This window comes from Falco peregrinus, chromosome 2 (assembly GCF_023634155.1).
Source record: "Falco peregrinus isolate bFalPer1 chromosome 2, bFalPer1.pri, whole genome shotgun sequence".
Taxonomy (NCBI): domain Eukaryota; kingdom Metazoa; phylum Chordata; class Aves; order Falconiformes; family Falconidae; genus Falco; species Falco peregrinus.
In genome coordinates, this window is record NC_073722.1 from 4,603,330 (window position 1) to 4,621,878 (window position 18,549).

General features: G+C 39.2%; 1 protein-coding gene across 7 annotated transcripts; it reads left to right on the top strand.

Moving 5' to 3' along the window:
- The first annotated feature begins 146 nt into the window (after window positions 1–146).
- PRIMPOL (primase and DNA directed polymerase) lies at window positions 147–18,506 on the top strand. 7 transcript variants are annotated; one of them, XM_027777423.2, is made up of 16 exons: window positions 147–286; window positions 424–665; window positions 1,704–1,797; window positions 3,410–3,482; window positions 3,997–4,181; window positions 5,270–5,361; window positions 6,265–6,406; window positions 7,874–8,021; window positions 11,606–11,896; window positions 13,493–13,655; window positions 14,900–14,997; window positions 15,375–15,461; window positions 15,545–15,653; window positions 16,804–16,886; window positions 16,970–17,016; window positions 18,092–18,506. In XM_027777423.2, the coding sequence occupies exons 4-16, from the start codon at window positions 3,416–3,418 to the stop codon at window positions 18,395–18,397; spliced, it is 1,818 nt and encodes a 605-aa protein (XP_027633224.2). In that variant the 5' UTR covers window positions 147–286; window positions 424–665; window positions 1,704–1,797; window positions 3,410–3,415; the 3' UTR covers window positions 18,398–18,506. The 7 variants fall into 7 exon arrangements, with proteins under 7 accessions (XP_027633224.2, XP_027633220.2, XP_027633221.2 ...); XM_027777419.2 differs by lacking the exon at window positions 147–286 and adding an exon at window positions 748–897 and having other exon boundaries at window positions 324–665; XM_027777420.2 differs by lacking the exon at window positions 147–286 and having other exon boundaries at window positions 324–665; window positions 1,704–1,856.
- Window positions 18,507–18,549: the final 43 nt, after the last annotated feature.

Consider the following 18,549-nt stretch of genomic DNA (forward strand, 5'->3'; position numbering starts at 1 on the left):
TTCGCCTGCTCCGCGGCGGCCCTGAGGGGAGGCGGCGGGCGGCCGGACCCAGCGCCGCGCCTGAGGGGGCCTGCGGGGCGGCCGCCTCCCCTCCGCCGCCCGTGGCCTTCCCCGTGTCGCTACGGCCGCCGGGCCTGCTCTGCCCAGCGCGGGGCTTAGCCCGGGCCGGCCCCCGGCCGTGCTTTGTCCCACGGGGGAAACGTGTCACCGGGCTGGAGCCGAGCCCGCAGCGGCCCGTCCCACTGTGCTTACTGCTGCTGTGCTTGGCTTGGCCCAAACCCTCTTGGTGTGGGCCTTTTTCTTCCTCCGCAGGCTGGAAGCACAACCGCTTTTTTGAGGGAACGGTGCTTCGTGAAGATAATTGCTATTTTCTGTGATTTCTGAGGGTCGTTGTCAAATGACAGGCTGTCTTTCCCTTTCCAGCCAGCTTGGATAAGCGCGGATGTGCCTGACTGTATCGGAGCAGAACCTTCCACTTACGGTGGGATTTATCTCCTGCTGCTGTGAGGTGAAAGCCTGGGAATGGTACAGCTGGTGGGCAAGTGCAGTCTGAACCTGAACGTACCAGCCTGCTGCCGCCCCGCCATCCTGCCGCCCCGCCATCCCGCCTTGCACAACCCCTCGCTGCAGCTGGGCCTGTTTTTGGCTCCATCATTAACTTTCAGGTCAGTTAGTTTCACATTTGTCTATCGACCTTTGGTAGCGAGAGGCAGAGCGAAGATTAACATTAGAAACTGCGTTTTCCAGCTTCTCACAACGGGCCTGCTTTTTGAGGTCTTATCACCAGGTCTAATATCCTGCCCGTTGCATGAAATTCCTCAGAACTTAAGCGTAGAAGCTACTTCTGTTAGGAGCACAAGATGAAAATTTGGTGCTCATTGTTATTGTTGAGGGAAGGTGAGTAGTCCTTGTTGGTATGCCACGGTTCAGCTCAAAATAAGGATAACCACGCTAACTTTTACTAATGTTAAGAAATTTAGCATCGTTATTTAATACGTTCTTCTAAGGCTGAGTCGATAGCTGGGAGAAAATGTCATGAATTTAGTAGTGTTGAGGAGCATGAATTTTGCCATGGAGCTATGCTACATGATACGCACCAGCCAGGAAACCAGTGTAGCAGTGTTATTTGGAGTAGCGATTGATTTGCATGTCTAAGCTTCATTTTTCAGTAGGTGCAGGTAGTGTGTTTTGTTGTCATTGTTCTAGATTTTTGAGCATGTGGTCTTTTTGTTTATTTGCTTACTAAAATATAAGGACATACGTAATACAAATACCAAACAATAATGCAAACAAATACCAACAAACAAAACAAACAAAAAACCTCCAACCTAGGCATCAAAGGTACAAAATTACAAGATTTTCACTGTCCTCATCACTAAAAAGGTAGTCTTCCATCAAAAGGGGAAATGAAATAGCAAGTTCTTTAAGTCATCTCCCAGGAAGTGTATTTCCCCCCGGGGCCTTCACATGCTCATACTGCTGAGTCAAAAACACCAAAGTGCAAACATGTTGGTAACAAAATCACTTTCTGGCAAGTAAAATAAAAACAAGTACTCCTCTTACTTCTGGTGGGACAGAAAGGAGGAAAATGAAGTGGGAATTTCCCAGTAAACTCAGAAAGCTAGTCTGTAGTTACACCTAGTATGTAAGTGTAAATTGTACCTGCTCTAAATAGATGTGTTGTGTTGGTATATTTGATACAGGAACCGAAGTTACCTTGAAAAGACCTGATGTGTTGGGCTGCTGAGAATCCAAGAGTGTGTGGGCTGCAAGAACAGTGATAGATTTCAGTTTAAAGTAAGGGTCATCAGCCTTCTCCCAGGCTCAGATATCCTCCCAGCTGTGTTTCTGCAAAAGTATGTCCTGGTCTAAGCAGGAAGTTTAAAATTAGTAGATACCTGTGGGAATTTTCCTTTACTTCCCTTCTTTTTAATGGCCAGCTTGTAAAAAAGTGCTCATGTAGGGAATGTCTTTTGCACCCAATTAATTTACATCAGAGCCAAATGAATTTATTTTACAATTTTTACGGTATCAATTAATTTACAACAGCATCAAAATGAAACTGAGGGTTCTGCTAGCACTTCTGAGAAATGCTGATTGCTGTCTGTATTTTCATTTTTCATTCCTAAATAAGAAACTTAATTGCATGAAAAGAAAGGGAGTGGAGGAAATTCACAGGTCTGGAGACTGCCAAGGTCTATAGAGTTAATATGTTTGAACCCTGTAAGAGAAAAAACATTGTTATTTAGAATTGACAAAGGTGTTAAACTGTCAAAACAAAGGCAGGCTCAGATGTACCGTGGGCAGAAACGCAAGTGTCCAGGAGCCTTTACTGTGGAAAACTTGGAGGGGGATTCAGAGGATCCAAAATTCGGGCTTTGGGGCCCACAAGAATATTTAAATACACTCAAACTCACCTTATAGATCCAGCTTGTTAAAGATTTGAATACTGTTGAGTATAGTTAGTTCAACTTTCATCTTTCATTGCAATTGGGAGGTGGTTAGGAGTACAAAGTGGTTATACCGGGCAGAACAAAAATAATGCACTTTGATCTTTGTTACTTCTTGCCCCTCTTCCTCTGTTTCACAGTTTCTTAGCAGTGCTCTTTACTATTTTGCCAGTGTTCAGGGGGGCAATGCATTTTCCCAGAAAAAAGGTTAATTATACTTAGAAATAATTATACATGTGTTAATGTGTGTTCATGCTTTTCTACATGGCGTTGTAGTATTCAGATTACTTTATGTAACTAGTTTACAGGTTGCAAGATAGCAAGCATTACTGCATCACGTGCTGTTTCTTGAACAGAGATAAGACTGTTGTCTTAAGTTTGCAAGAAAGTACAGGAGATTTTAAAGCAGGTGAAAGTATTACTGATCAATAGCAAAGGTCAACGGTGGAGTTCTTTTACTTTCAGATACAGAGCTTAGAACTAGAGTCACTGAAATCTCAATTTTTCTCGGGAAGTCAAGCACCCATACAAATTAATTATCTCGTTTGTCTCTCCAACCATAAAGCAGAAATAACAGGGCTATATTTTCACACTCCTTGCAGATATTGTTTGGCTGGTTAACACAGTTTGTATGCTTTTTGAGAAGGAATGTAATATCATTCTGTAAACAAAAATGAAACTTTCTAGGCCTTCCCTTATTGTGTCTATTCTGTTGTGTTTATATTTGGTAGTACTAAGTTTGATAGTATTACTATTGTGGTGGGTTGACCTTGGCTGGTCAGTAGGTGTCCACCAAGCAGCTCTATCACTCCCCTTCTCAGCAGAACAGGGGGGAGAAAATAAGATGGGTGAAAAAAAAAATGTGGGTCAGGATACAGGCAGTTTAATGAAGCAATAGCAAAAGCTGTACACAGGGAAGCGAAAGAAACCAAAAGATGTTATTTTCTACTTCCCATCAGCAGGTGATGTTTCGCCACTTCCCGGGAAGCAGGGCTTCAGTACCCGTAGCGGTTGCTCTGGAAGACCAACGTGGTAAATAACAAATGCCCCCACCGCCCCCTTCCTTCTCCTTTCTCTCGGGTTCTCTACCTGAGCAGATGCCATACGGTATGGAACATCCCACCGGTCAGTCTGGGTCAGCTGCCCTGGCTGTGTCCCCTGCCAAGACCTTGCCCACCCCCAGCCTACAGGTGAGGCGGGGGCAGGTTGGAGAGAGCCGTGATGCTGTGCCAGTGCTGCTCAGCGGCATCGCAACGCTGCTGTGTTGTCACCGCCTTTCTAGCCACCAGCACAGCACTGAGGGTGCTGTGGGGCTCGGCCAGACCCAAAATGACTATGAAGATATTTACTTCCAAAACTGTGTAGAAAGATTTAATGTTAAAATCGGTATCATAGCAAGGTTGGGTGTTGATTTGGAATATTGGCTACACTCGGTTAATTAATAAAGTACGCTCAACAAAACAAGACCAGTGATGAGTACAGGATATATTACAATTCAGTCACAAACAGAAATTGATTCTGATTTGACAACTTGTAATTGCTTTAGGACAAATTAAGAGAAAATGGGAAGAAAGGCTGAAGAAAGTGGAAGAACTAGCATCTCACTATGAAAGGAACCCTCTTCCTCCAGTTTATAGACCAAAACTGTCCAAACCCTCTGAGCCATCCTCTGTTTGGAAAATATTTTGTCGGCAGGCTGAAGCTTTCCAGTATGCAAAAACCTGCGAAGAGGTAAATTATTTGTTAGGTGAATGTTTCTGCTCGTTAGGTACTTTCAAGGTTGAACTTCATTTAAAAGCTTGGTTGACAGTAAAATCTTTATCAGATTGCAAGGTTTTTTTTCTTCTTCTTTTTTTTTTTTAAACTCTTTCTACCCAATCCTGAAACAGCAAGTTGTTTTGATTTTTTTTTTTTTTCATCTTTGTAGGAGATCATGCTATACTGGAGGTAGCTTTAAGAAGTACTAGTTCTAACATAGGAATTGATACGTGATATTAACCTCCAACAGTATAAGTGCTTTTTGGTAACACTGTAGTGATAGATTTATTTATTCTGCAGGTGGGCAAGCTGTCAGGGTTGGCAGGAGAATGGGAAGGTAGTGAGAGCTGAGTAGGAAGAAAGAGAAGGAAAAGATTGAGGAACATAAAAAAGATAAACAGGAGGCAGAGACAAAATATAGCAATATAACTCTCCAGTGGCAGCAGAGCAGCAAGTTCAGATGATAAGAAGTGATGAACCAAATGTTATGCAAAATGTATCCTCTGGTTTCAGTTTAATACTTTCCAGATTGATTGTTGTTTTTAAAGAAAGTACTGTGTTTTTCTCCATGCTGTTTTAGGTGTTTAAGTAATCCTGACAGTCTGTTTTCCAAAGTGCACTCATGCTGGCTTAGCAGTAGATATTTCTGTGTTTTCTTTTCAGATTTCCATTTCTGGATAAACAATATAAAGTCGAAATATTTGCTATAAAGCCATATGCTGCCACCATGCCCGTGAGGCTATTCCGTTCAGGACATTGTTCCTCTTCTGGTTAGATGCACTTGCCACTGATCAGAAGAATGAAGCCTTTACAGAGAAAACAGAGTTTACTTTAATGCGCAGCAAAGAAAAGCTTCAAATTTTTACTCGTGTAACTGAAATCAGAACACTGCTCTTAATTAAAAACAGATGCTACTTAGCTTGAAAAGAGATAAGTGATCTACTAGTAGTTTTCCAGTATTTACTAACCTTTGACCAAAGAAATTAATGTCAAATAGGAACTTCTGAAGACTTTAACTGGTTCTTTGAATTAAAAAACTTCAATGTTTTTATTTTAAAAAGGATGTTCATGTATTTGCCTTGGAAAAGGACATACAAAGTGCACAGAGGTTTTACCTTGTGACATCATATAAGGAACTTTGGTTTTATTACACGTGAGTATTTGAAAAGGTACCCTATATTTTACCATAAGATAGCAGTGTGCTATATCTAGTAGTAGCTCTTACCGGAGAGCTATTCTCAGCAGCCATGTGCTGCTCTGACTAGCACAGAGCTGTAATGGGTTGCCTGAGGTTTCATCTTGGCAATGGGGAAAATCTTCCTAAGGACAAACCAATCTATTCTGTCGTGGGTTTCTGCTTTCTTTGGAGCTGCAGACTGCCATTACTCCCTGTGGATTAAGAAACCTGTTTACTTAAATCTAATAGCAGTAGGTTCACTTTTGCTGTCAGCTTTCCTCAGCAGATCATACCAACAAGTGACACAAACATATTTCTATTAGTCATATATCAATTTAAATGGGCATTAATATAAATGTCTGGTTTTGTATTTGCATAATGTAGTTTCAAGTATTGACAATTTGATCATGTGCTGAACCCTTTTCCCCAATGTTTTCTTTTATAATAAAACATTTGGTTATGAAGTATAAGAAAACTTAAGGTCCGATTTTTATATGAAAAGTAAGCTTGATTTTTTTTCCCCTAATTTTAAAATGAGATTAATTTTTGGTTTAGTTGGAAAAAAGTCTACGTAATCTCATTTTCAGTGCTTAAGACATATAAACAATAACTTACTAAGTTTTTTACTGTAGTTTCCATTGCTCCTTAAATTCTCAATAGCATTTCTGTTGACAGTATGTATTGTAAGACTTGTGGGGGCGTGAGGAGAATAGTTTTGATGCTGAAACTAGTTACAGAGTTTTCAAAGCATTATAGGGCTGCTACTTTTTTTAATATGGGTGATTGAAAAATATTTAGGACTTGTGGGATCCTTGTTTGCAGCTGATATGTATGAATAACGTTTATCATGAGATGTGACTTGTTTTTGTTTTTCTTTAGTAAAGGTTATAAAACAAGTCTTATGCATTGCTATGAAGTAATTCCTGAAAAAGATGCTTGCAAACTGTATTTCGATTTGGAGTTCTACAAACCAGCAAATCCTGATGCAGATGGCAAGAGTATGGTTGCAAAGTTAATTGAGGTAAACTGGAGCAAAGTCATGTTGTAGATTAATATGAATTTGTTGTTGATTTAATATGAAAGCAAAGTATTTACCACTTCATCTTGATTATTCTGTAGTAAAATGAAAAAGAATTGTATACCTAGTGGTTATTTCTAATGAAGTAAAAAGTATTGTTTTAGTTAAAGCAAAGGTTTTCTTTACGTGAAATGGAAATATAGAGAGTGATGGTTGTTGGAATGCTTATATCCACTGTAGGTTTACTGATACAATGTTTGCTCTTGCTGATTGTTTTATGTGCTGTGCCATTTCAAAGCTGTAAAACTGAAGGAATGTTTAAGTAGTCTTCATAGCAGCATCAATAAAAGTTCCATTCGGAGATTACTCAGTTAATTTCCTTTGCCAGCTGGCACAGTCGTATATCAAGGCTTAGACGGATCCCTCCTGACTTGAGGTCTTTTCAGACAGTAGTTCATTATAGTTGAGTTAAATGATGATGTAGAGAACATCAGGTGACTGCACATATCAACTTGGTACCTACAGTTAAATATCTTTGGTAATTATCAATTTTCTTAAATAGTGCACGTTTCCCTTTTATTGCAAATTTTGTTGGAAAATGAGCTCCACTGCAAATTCAGTATGACAGAGTGGGCAGTAAAGCAGGTTTTTAGAAGAATATCTTCTATTCCAATAGAATCTCTTTGTGAGTGGCCATTTATTTGTGAGACTTGTGACACTTAAATGTTCCTAGCTAGAAAGGAAAGAAATAAAAAGGCGATTGTGGTCCTTCCTTTGTAAAGAACCCTTCATTTATATAGAATCTGGAGGGATTTTCTGCAGTGCCGGATCAGTTCTGAAAACTAGATTCTTCAGGTTAAGAAGAGAACTGTGGATTTCCTGGGTGGAGGATCTGAGATGCTAAAACCCCCTAAGCTTCCAGACCCTTAGGTTCCAAGCCCCAGTCTCAACATGGGTAATCACAAGCTTAGCTTATGGAAGGTTTTTAGAGCTATTTTAGAGCCAGACATCTTATATTTTCTGCTTATTAGTGTCCATTGGGTCATACCAATGAATTAGCTACATCATAACAGTGAATTAGCATACCAGCCCTTTACATCATGACAGCCTCTGTCTTCCATTCTAGTTAAGCCTGCAGTGCAAACATTTTCACAGTGTGAACTGTTTTGTGGTGGAAAAAACCCAGAAGATAAAGCTACTAAATTAGAATTCAACTTTAAAAACTGAAAAATCTGCTCAGCTTATCACTGTTAAGTGTATTCAGTGACTTGCTTATTTCAGGAAATAAAGTCTATGTCAAATTTGGTTAAAATTTGCTATCTTATGAATTAGTTTGAATTAAATTAATTGTATGCTCAAAATGAGAAAAATCTGAAAAAAAGATGTAGACTGTGCATTTGTGATAGGTTTTATAGATACCACTGTTAATTGTGCTATTTTCTCTAGCATTTTTAATGTTTATAATTTCAGCTTGTCAGCCAAAAATTAAAAGAACTTTATGATGTAAATTGTTCAGCCAAAGATGTCTTGGATTTAGATTCCAGTACTGATGAAAAATTTAGTCGACACTTAATATTTCTACTCCAAAAGGCTGTATTTAAGGATAATATTCATGCTGGTAAGTCTGTTCTTTTCTCTTACATCTAGAAAACAAATGTGAGGTTTTGACTTTGTACGGTGCCATCTCACATTTGAATATTTATTTTAATGGAATTGTATGTGGAAACAAGTAAGTATTCCCAGCAGAAATGGCTACCTGTTTCTGTTTCATTAAGCTTCGTTATTTCTCAACTCATCTTCTGCTTCCTTTTTCTATAACTAGCATTTATGTCTGCAAAAATGTAACTTTTTTTGTGCCTGTATGCTTTATTTACAACACTACTGCCAAGACTAGCTTTTGATGCGACATTTTTTTTACGGAGTGACTATGACTCCTTAATTTTCAAGTTAGTGTCAGCCTTAACAGTTACAGCTACAATAATTGGTTCTAAATACAGTTGGTTTGTGCTCAGCAGAGGGTCAGAAAGGCAGGACGACGATGTTTTCAAGCCACCTGTGCATAAACATGATTAAGAGAAAGCTGAAAGCAATTTTAGTTGTTGATGTAAGCTGGGATTTCATGGGATAGGGGAACTCCAACACAAAGAATTGCCAGTTCAGAGTTATCTTGACTCCATTTTTAAAATAAGTGTATTAATAATCTCCTCACTTCACAGAAGTATTTTGAGATACTTTTAAAATACTGTTTGTGAAGCACTGAGTTACTAGTGGTGAGCATTAAGAAAAGTTAATGTTGAAATTAATGATTTCTTCTTTTATATATATTCTGAATGGTGTGCGGTAGAGCAGGCTTATAGACATACGTGAAACAATGAGGGCACAAGAAAATATCAGCTGAGTTTTGTCTGAGTGAAGCAGGAACTGATGGAAAACAGCTTCCCCAGTGGTGGAATTAAAATCTGTATCAACCTACAAATGCAGAACTTTGGGTTATTTAACATTGCACCTGCAGCCTTGGTTCTGTAAGTTCTTAATACTTGATTGTTTGATTTTGTAGCCTTTGTTTCTTACTGGTTTTGTTTAAAACAAACACGCAGGGTGCGGAAGCGGAAGCAGAAATGCAGTTATATAGTACCCTATTAATAATCTCAGGCGTTATTAGAAGGGATGAAATTTGGCTTTGTGACATTTAGCTCTACTGTTTGTGTTCAGGAGTAACTGTGACAACAGCAGCAGGATTACAAGAGATCGTGTTCTTTGTTACTGGGTTTTCATTGGCAGTAGAATAGGAAAAGTTGAGGATGTTTGGTTCATAATTTTGGTCCCACTCAGGTTCCTGCTTTCATTCTGCTGTCAGCTTGGTCACTATCTGTCTGACTGTCTTTGTTCCCAGTCTTCCTTTTCCTTTCTCATCCTTACCTCTTTTTCTAGCTCTGCAGCTCCCCTCATTCCAGTCTTGAGTAAAGCTTACACAGGTGGTATAAAAAAAGAAATGTAGTATTTCCTAAGTAGCTTCTTAACTGTGCACTGTGTATGGCCTAGTAGGGGATTGTATAGAGCACAAGGAAGATGGGCTCTTTGCTTTTCGTAATTAATGACAGCACAGTGATACTATCATTAATGACATGGTGCTGGGCTTCTTTCTAGCCCCATATGGCATTAGAGAAAATCTGATTTTCTTTTTGAATTGTCTGCTTATTTCATGGGAAGAACACATGTGCTGTTGGATCAAAGTTGTGTAGGGTTGAAACATGTTTTGTGCTCTTCTGAGGAACCATCTGTGAAAGGTTTTGTCAGCGTGAACACCTGGAGAAGTAGAGCAAACTGTAAGGAGAGGTTTTGTAGGCCTGTCTGCATGTACAGAATTTATTCCCCCAGATATTTTTAATATATGTATGTGGTCCATGGCCTAAACATCACTTCAAGCCAGAATTCAGATCCTTACTCCAACGCAGAGAGGCAATACAGTTTCTCAGAACCAATCTTTTTTTCAGTTTTTTTTAACATTAAAAGAACTACTCATCATTCTTAGGAGCAGTGGAATCTGTGTCCCTAAACTTTATGAGTAGTAGCTCACATGGCAAGCTAAGCAGATTGTCAAAGTTATAAGCAAGTGCTTTTAATATTGGCTGACAGCCCCAAGCGTGACACAGAGCAGTCACTTATGTGACACTGCGGTAACGGCTGCAGACCCCAAAGACTTAAATGGGATTACTGCAATTTGTAGTTCAGAAGTATGGCCTTTAACTCCTCTGCCAGTATAAAACTCTTTAAGTAACACGTGGATGATAAATAATTTGGTATGACAGCAATTTTAGCCTGTGATCTTGATAACTAAATCACATTAGTCAGTTCTTTCAGTAGAAGCTTCCACTGCTTATTCTAGCTCATTAGTTAAGTGTCCTGTGTAATTTGGCTATGGGTTTTGTCTGTCCGTCTTTGGTTACCATCTAGCAGTGCCTGGAGGTACAGTGGGAGTTGAATTACAATACTGGGAGCTTGAGAAGCCATTACTAAATACTTCTTAAAAAGTAATTTGTTGTTTGAGTAAGCCCTGGTCAAACTCTTAAATCAGTTAATACGCTGTGAAGCTGCAAGTAAACCTTTTCAGTCATTCTGAAAGTGAAATTAGGTAAGGCAGTAGTGAAACGGACAATCACAAGCTCTTCAGAATTCTAAATCTGAGTTCATTAATGTCATCACATGCTGTCATTAACTACTGCAAAAATATTCAGCTAAATGATTAAAAACTACCTATGACAGGATAAAAAAATAAGCTGTGTAATAGCAAAGCTGTAGGAATGCTTTACTTGTGTATCGAAGAGTTTCACTCAGTGGTACTTGAAATATTAAATCAAACTACATTTTACAAGGGACCTCGACTACTTCGTTCTTGATGCTACTGTCATTAACCAAGTGTTCCTACATTAAGCATTTGAGTAAGCCTTACTATTAACAGCCTAGTTCATCCGCAGAAATGTTCCTGCTAAGCTAGCCTGAAGGCTGAAACTGAACTTGTTCAGTTAAGTTTCTGACATTCTAGCGGAAAACTCAGGTTCACAGAAATTTCAGTGCAAAATTCTTCCTCATATTAATCATTAAGTCAGGATCATCCATGCATCGCAGCAGCTTGAGATGTAGTCTGTCAAAAGCTTTTAATAACTGCAGTGGCACAGGTCTTGTGATGGCTAGGAGAAATTCTTTTGAAAGATACTGAAGATTTCTATTTCAATTTTGCCCTTTCATCTGGGACTTTGAATTTAGTTTGGGAAATTCTAGTGACAGCCTATGCACTTCAGTTTCATTATGTTGTCTGTATTTCTACAGAGGTCATTGCTCAGCCATCCTGCTTTTCAGTTCTCTCTGTTCTCAGTAGTAAAACTGCAAAGAGGAAGGTTGTGGCTGTGTGATACAATTAATATATGCACAAGTGTTTATTTTCTCCAGTTTTGTTAAAAAAAAAAAAAAAGTTTAGTAAAATTTCTTGCCAGGCAAGAAATTCTTAGTTACTAACTAGAACCATTTTGTACTGGGCTGGTCAAAAGATATTTTTAAAAAATCCAGAAGTGGAAAAAAAACCCCAAACCTGAACACCAACCACTTCCCTCTTGGCTGTGTTGAAAAATGTTTGTACAGGAATTGTTCTTTTGTGACTCATAAATGATGTTAGCTGTTCTCGGGGGTTTTTTGTTTGTTTTTAAGGTAACTTTGTGAGAACCATTTTGCAGCCAGCCATAAGTTTAATGGAGAGTAAAGCTGCTGCTGTGATTCCAGAAGGAGGAGCAGGATGTGTTTTCCAGTGTTCCGCAGAAGCAGTTGGATTAGGTGGTTCTCTTACAAACCTCGCAGCTGTCGAAGATGCTTCCAGAGGCTGGCCAGCCGTTGCTCACAAAACGAAGGATACAGAAACATCACACCAGGGACAAAATCTGGATTTTTCTTTTCTAATGGTAAATGATAAAGAAGGCAACAAGCAACTTTTTGTGGATCTAGGTAAATATAAGAGTGCTTTTTGGGATGCAGCAAAGGTTGAGAAATGAGACGTTTCTTAATATTTGATTACAGCTAATAAGAACAACAGTGTTCTTATTGTGTCCCTATGGTCAGAATTTAAACCAAATACAATACATGCTGAAAATGCAATCATAAATGCTGTACTTCAAAGGACCCTTAGATTCTTGATCCACGAAACTTCTTATATTACTAGATTTAATTATTTGAAGAAACTCTTGCCACACAAGAATCTAATTTTGTTCCTAAGGACTTAGTGCTCCTATTTCGATTAAAAAAGAATAGCATATATTGCATTTTTGTCATTTCAGTTGAATTAAAGCTGCTCAGTTATGGAACATGTCTTACAGGCGTGGCCTTCTGCATTGTTCTATACGCATGAATTGAGCCTTCCTCCCCTGTTTGGAATGGCATTTGTTAGGTTTTAACGACAGAATAATAGAATTTTTGGGTTGGGCACTTCATGGCCCAGCTGGTCTTAGCCTACCCACGGTATTAAAAGGTTAAAAATCTCCAGGAGCACAACACCCATAGTCAAGGTACAGTTTGAAAGTTCCACCCTTCTCCATCCCCATGTCTGGTTTCACTGCTTTGTGCCTTGTCTCAGTGAAACGAAAATAGCTTGGCATGCTTTTGTACAGCAGTCTGTTATGTATGGAGTATGCTGCCGACTTTATCTTGGGTTTTTCTCAGCCTTCTCTGATGAACCCCCATTCCTTCAAATTCTTCTCATGGAATTCAGCGTCGCTTTTATTGCTGGCCACTTCAGTATATCTGATCTGTTGAAACATAATCCCAAATTTGGCAGTATGGAAGGCTTCTCCATTGCTTCTTCAGAAGGATTACTTTGCACCTACTGTTCAAAAATCCTTCGAGCATATTCATGGACAGAAGTTAAAGAAAAGCAAATCATTTACTGCATCACCTTTTAAGAATCTGATGGTAGTCCCCCAAAATTAACCATCCTCAATATTTATGTTACACACTTTACCTCAAAACTGAAAAGCTCAAATCAAAATAACTGGAATACTGAATTGCTGTCATGAGGCTGCAGTGATAGAAAGCTATGTGACATTCTCGTCACATCCTCAATAAATTCTTAATTAGGCCATGTTTAAGATGCCTGTTCATTTTTTTTGTTTTTTTTGTTTTTGAGATTGGAATTAAATTTTCCTGATACATGCTTCAGACAAGTGATGTGTGGTTCACAGAAAAGAGAAAGCTTGATGAAGGTCCTTCTGGTTAAAATAATTTTGCAGCTTTTTGGGGTCAGTTGTATTTCACAAAGTTCATGTGAAAGCACCTATTTCTTAGGCTGAAGGGAAATTTCTGGTGATGATCATGTCAGAATGATTAAAATGCCTAAGTAGAGGTGTTGGGTGTTTGTCTTAATGCTTCTGTAACATAAAAATGTACGTGTGTGCATCATCTATGGGGTGTGAGCTGAAGTCACTAATAGGTTTTGTCCGTTCCTTAGACCTGTAGCTGGGCCTAAGGAAAATTGTTTAATTTATGAGTACGGAGTACCTTAAATCTGAGCCAGTGTTGTTATGTTAAGTAATACATGTTTTCCTGTAGGAGTTTATACAAAGAATAGAAATTTCCGGATGTATAAATCATCAAAAGCAGGAAAAAATGTGATTCTGAAGATATCGGAGGATAATAAGTTTGTCCCTAACTGTGAAGAGGATGTCTCCTTGGAAGAAGCATATTTTCTTTCCTCTTTGATCTGCAATGTTAGGTAATTCTTTAATTCTGGTGGAGTTTAAAATGCGTATTTTAAAATATTTTAGTTATTTTTTCCTGCAGCAGTTATGATTAACTCCAGTCAATGGGCAGTTATTCTGTTAACGTTGTTACAGTGTAACTTAGGCACTTCCCGCAGAATTAATTGGATTTGAGTAACAAATTCCTTGGGACTACTTTTCAGGTGTTTAAAGAACACAGAACGTGTGGTACGGCTTCTGAGTTGTGCCTCGTTTCTCCATACACTTGCCTCACTCAAAATGCCGAAATGTAACAACTATTATATTTGGTCAGATTGTGTATAGTTCTGAAAGGAAAAATTACAGCTTTCCAGTCAATTAAATATGAAGAGTCTAAATATTTTCTGAAGTATGATTAAAAGAAAAAGGGGTTTTGTACATGTTTACTTGCCTGTCAGCAGATTTCCCATTTGGTGCAGATCCCTCCTTAGGCTGGATACTGGTACGTACGATAATCAAAGTTCTCTGTATCTGTCTAAACCCTGCACTGACTCTGTCTTGAGATGATCCTAATCGTTACTGCTGCAGGCAAGGTTCAAGTGGTACAGCCATCTGTATGGTATTATGTATAATATTTTTATAAAAACATGTATTTGTGACTTCGATTTTTATATCCTGAAATAGTCACTACCCTGAACCGCTGCCAGCAGCCCCGTAGCATCAACAGTGTGGTGTATTCAGACCACAGGAATCAGCTGAGTCAGCCATAAACATGGATGAGAAATTCTGCTGTGTCGAATTTAGTCTTCAGTGATCATTTGGCTTCCAGCTAGTAACACAGCAAGGAAAAGCAGTTCATTGTAGAGAGAGAGGGGAGAAAAAGGAAGCCTTTCAAGGGATATATGTGCGTAAATATTACATCTAGAGCAAACCCTGCTGGAAGAGTGTGGACCGGCAGTGCTTAATATGGCTGGGTCCTGGGATTTTTGCCAGGAACCAAGTTGTGCTGTTCTGGAGGAGGAACCCATGCCCTCTGCCGGTGCAAGTCAGAGGAAATGGTCCGAATGACAAGAAAAAGTGCTAGGGGGATAGCAAAAGGTAGGGAAGGCAGCGTACCGAGCCGAATCGCAGACTGGCGGAGGTTAGCAGGGTCCTCTGGAGGACTCTGCGCCAACCCCATGAGCTGGTGGCCCAGGGCTATGTTATGATATGTTACAGTATGTGGTGTGTTATGCTGTAAGAATCATGTGTTTTCCTTTGTATCCTCTCTATTCTTCAGAGTAAGGGATGACACAAAAGTTCTGTCATGTGGCTTTTCAAAGGAGGAGAGAAAAATGTCGTCCTTTTCAAACAGTAGAACTACCAGGAGCAGTAGAGGTACCTCAAGCCTTTTCTACTGTACGGAAAAAACAGTACTCTTAAGTTAGTTGTACAGTGACTTACACACTGGTGACCTCTCAGAGGGCTTTTGTTCAGCTCGCTCTGCAGGAGGCAGCGTCCTGCAGCACCTGAATGCCACTTGCCCTCCCGTAGCTGTCACACTTTGTCCCAGTCCCTCCGCGCTGCAGGGGTGCGGCAGGGGTAGCACTTGAAAGACCTACGGGAAGGTAACAGTGAATTTAGCTCCAGTTTTGTGTAAGGATTTGGTGCGATTCATGTACGCTTCCTGCCTACAGTCTATCATGTGTAACAGTGTCACGTATTACAACGGCAAAGCCAGTAATGGTACGTATACTTGGCATTTGTTTTAACAGATTCCATGGAAGGTTATCAGGGGTCACCGTATCCAGAAATTGATTATTTTGTTCGCTCTCTGGTTAATAAAGATGGGGTACAAGGAGGTAAAGACCACTTTGCTATTTACAAATCGCTATTCTGCAGCATTATTTTTAAAGAACTTACTCAATTTTTTTTTCTTCCCCAGGGATACGGCAATGGCGTTACTTCTCTCAGGAAGAAAAACTTGTGTATGATATTTCTGGTTACCGTTGGTGTGAAAATATTGGAAGAGCTCACAAAAGTAACAACATCATGTGTGTTCTGTAACTGTTCGCTTTAAAACAGCTTTATTTATTTGCCTGCTTAACTGTTACTCTGTAAAAATGCTGAAAAAAAGGATAGATAGATTCTATCATACAGATAGAATCAGCACCTGTTACAATTTCTGCTCTCTTACTTTGTGGGGATACAATACTACTTTTAAAGAAAAAAAACGTCCCACAACTTCCCCCTCCCCCTGCCAAATGAACCTGTATTGCTAATATTTCTGTGAAGTAATCTTGATGCTATTTAAAATGCGTGCCTAAGGTTGCTAATATACAAGTCAGATTGTTAAAGCTGTTAAGTGGTACCATGCTTTGATGCTTCTTAGCTAGGAATCTGAACAATCAGAAATAAGGTAAAGAAAACAGACCACTTCTAAATTCACTTGCAGTGCTTCTTAAATTACATTAATTCTTAAATTACATACACTAAAATGACAAAAGTAACTCCTGCCACCACTCAGTCAAGATGACTTTTGCTAATGACTCGACAAGGACTCAGACTTCTTAGTTTTAGCAGAATAAGTGTTGGAAAGTCAGGTTTTTTAGATTACCTTAGAATTGCAGTATATCATTAGTAGAAAATGTTTAACTTCAAAATATGTAACACTTAAAATAACTGAAAGATAAGGAATGATTTTGAGAAACAAGGGTATGACCCCCCCGCAGCCACCATGCTAGATGAACTTGGTGTTTCTCAAGGAAGTTGCTTGAAGCTTGGTGTTTCTAAAGCGCAGCTGAAAAAGCTGGGTGGTCTACATTTGACAGGAAATAGTGATTTTATCTGGCTTTTATAATGAAATTATCTGTAACAGCAGCAGCAACAAATCTGATCTCACAGTTAGCTCCCATATACTAATCTTACTTTAATGACTTTTTCTTCCAAGCTGAACGTAATGAAGTTGACTACATTGCACTTTCAAATGTTAGTCTTAACAGGAACGTATTTTTAACTTAAGCCTGAAGTTTATTGAAACAAATAGACTATACAAAACAAGTAAGTAGTAAGTATGTAAAGAGTATGAAGGCGATACTCATAGAAGCAGGCAAACAAAGCCTGTTCATTTAGTGTCTGTTTCCTACTGTATGCATTCACCTCTTTTATGAACTGTTACTAAAAACTGAATTATTTCATTCTTAGGATTCTAGTAGATCTAAAGAAGGAAGTCTGGTATCAGAAGTGTCACGATCCAGTCTGCAGAGAAGAAAACTTCAGATCACAAAGTAAGTATTCTGTGATTTCAAAGCAATTACAGTTAATACTTTTGGGAATGTTAACTTTAATAAATGCTGTATATTTGATTTAGGTTTTCCACTACCACCTACGATATGTCTCCCGTTTCTTTTTAAAGAGGTATGTTTTTGTCCTGTCGGTACACTAAAGTTCTTGTGAGTAAAGCTGTCTTTGGAAGTGATTGAAAACGCCCACTAATGCAGTCTGCTGAGCTCCAGACAGTATGTTATACATATATACGGAGATAGCGCGCTCTCTCTCTCTCTCCATACAGTACATATACATTACACAGGTATAGAATAGCTCCCCCAGAGCAGCTGGGCTGGTGTGGTAGCTCCATCTGTTCATTCTTAAGTTCAAAGCCTGTCAGCAGAGATGATGCTAAGTCACTAGAACAGCCTAACTGCAGCAGGACTCGAGCCTTTGGTCTGGCCTGGTCTGAGCAGCGGTCCCCAGGGCATAAACCACAAGACCGCTGCAGGTGCAGCATGGAAAAACTGCCCCAGTTAAGCTCTGCTGTGCGTGTTTGACTTCGTGCTGGGCCAGCCGAAATAAAAATGTTCCTGGAACACTTGAGTCAAAGTCAAATTTAAGTCAGTGACCCTCAAAGGTGAAGTTCACTTAGCGCCGTTTCAGTGTGTTAAAGCACTAATGTTTACCCACAGAGATAGGGAGAATATTTAAACCAACCTGATGCTGCACCCGGATTCTAAGCCCTGAAGATAATAGTTCTTCCACCGAGTAGGCCATAAGAATTGACATCTTTGCAACTTCTAAGTTTACACATGGCACTTTTAAATTTCATAAAGCAGCATGGCACATTAAGCTCTACTTAAGCAGATCATCAATAGCTGTTAGTGTTATTTCATAGGAAGTGTAATTTAAATACATTTTCAGATCCTGTCAGTATCTTTAAGCAGACACTAAAATTAGTTTTAACCTTGTATTATTTTAAGAAGCTGTACACAACAGAATACTTGTAGTTTGCTAGAAAAACAGAAAATTTCTTCTCCTATTAAAATAGGCTTCCATAGGTTAACGTGGCTATAAATGAACATGCTGGAAAATCTGTCTTGTTGGCCAGCTTTCTGTAGTATCCATTAGATGTGACAGGATGAATTTCAAACTTTTAACTGATCTGAAAGGTTTGAAGACCATTTTCGTATGGAATAATTAATATTCTTACCTCTAAAAGGAAGAAGAGTATACTCTAATGGATGAAAGGGGGAACACAGAAGAAAAAGTAAAACCGCATTCTGACGTGCCAGACTTGTCTAAAAGCTCAGTATCTCTAGAAAAAAGCTTGTCTCGAGACTTCCTGCTGTCAGACAGCGAGTGGGACAACACGAGCGATGATTCCTGTTTCCTGGAAGCTACTGAAGATGTGGAGCTAGCTGAAGCTGTAAATGATAGTTTGAATTATGCCACCGAAGAAATTCCTGATGAAGTTCTTCTGGAAACTTTAAGTAAACAGGACACTTGCAGTAAAGGCGGCAGCTAACCACAGACCTGGCTAGCAAACTGACGGCCAGCAACAAAGCTTGCTTATCCTACGCTTTCTGTGAAAGATACTCCGATGTAGTGCAAGAGTGCTCTTCCAGACTGGTAAGGCAAAGAAACAAGTAACTGCTAACAAACAAGTAACCTCAGCAA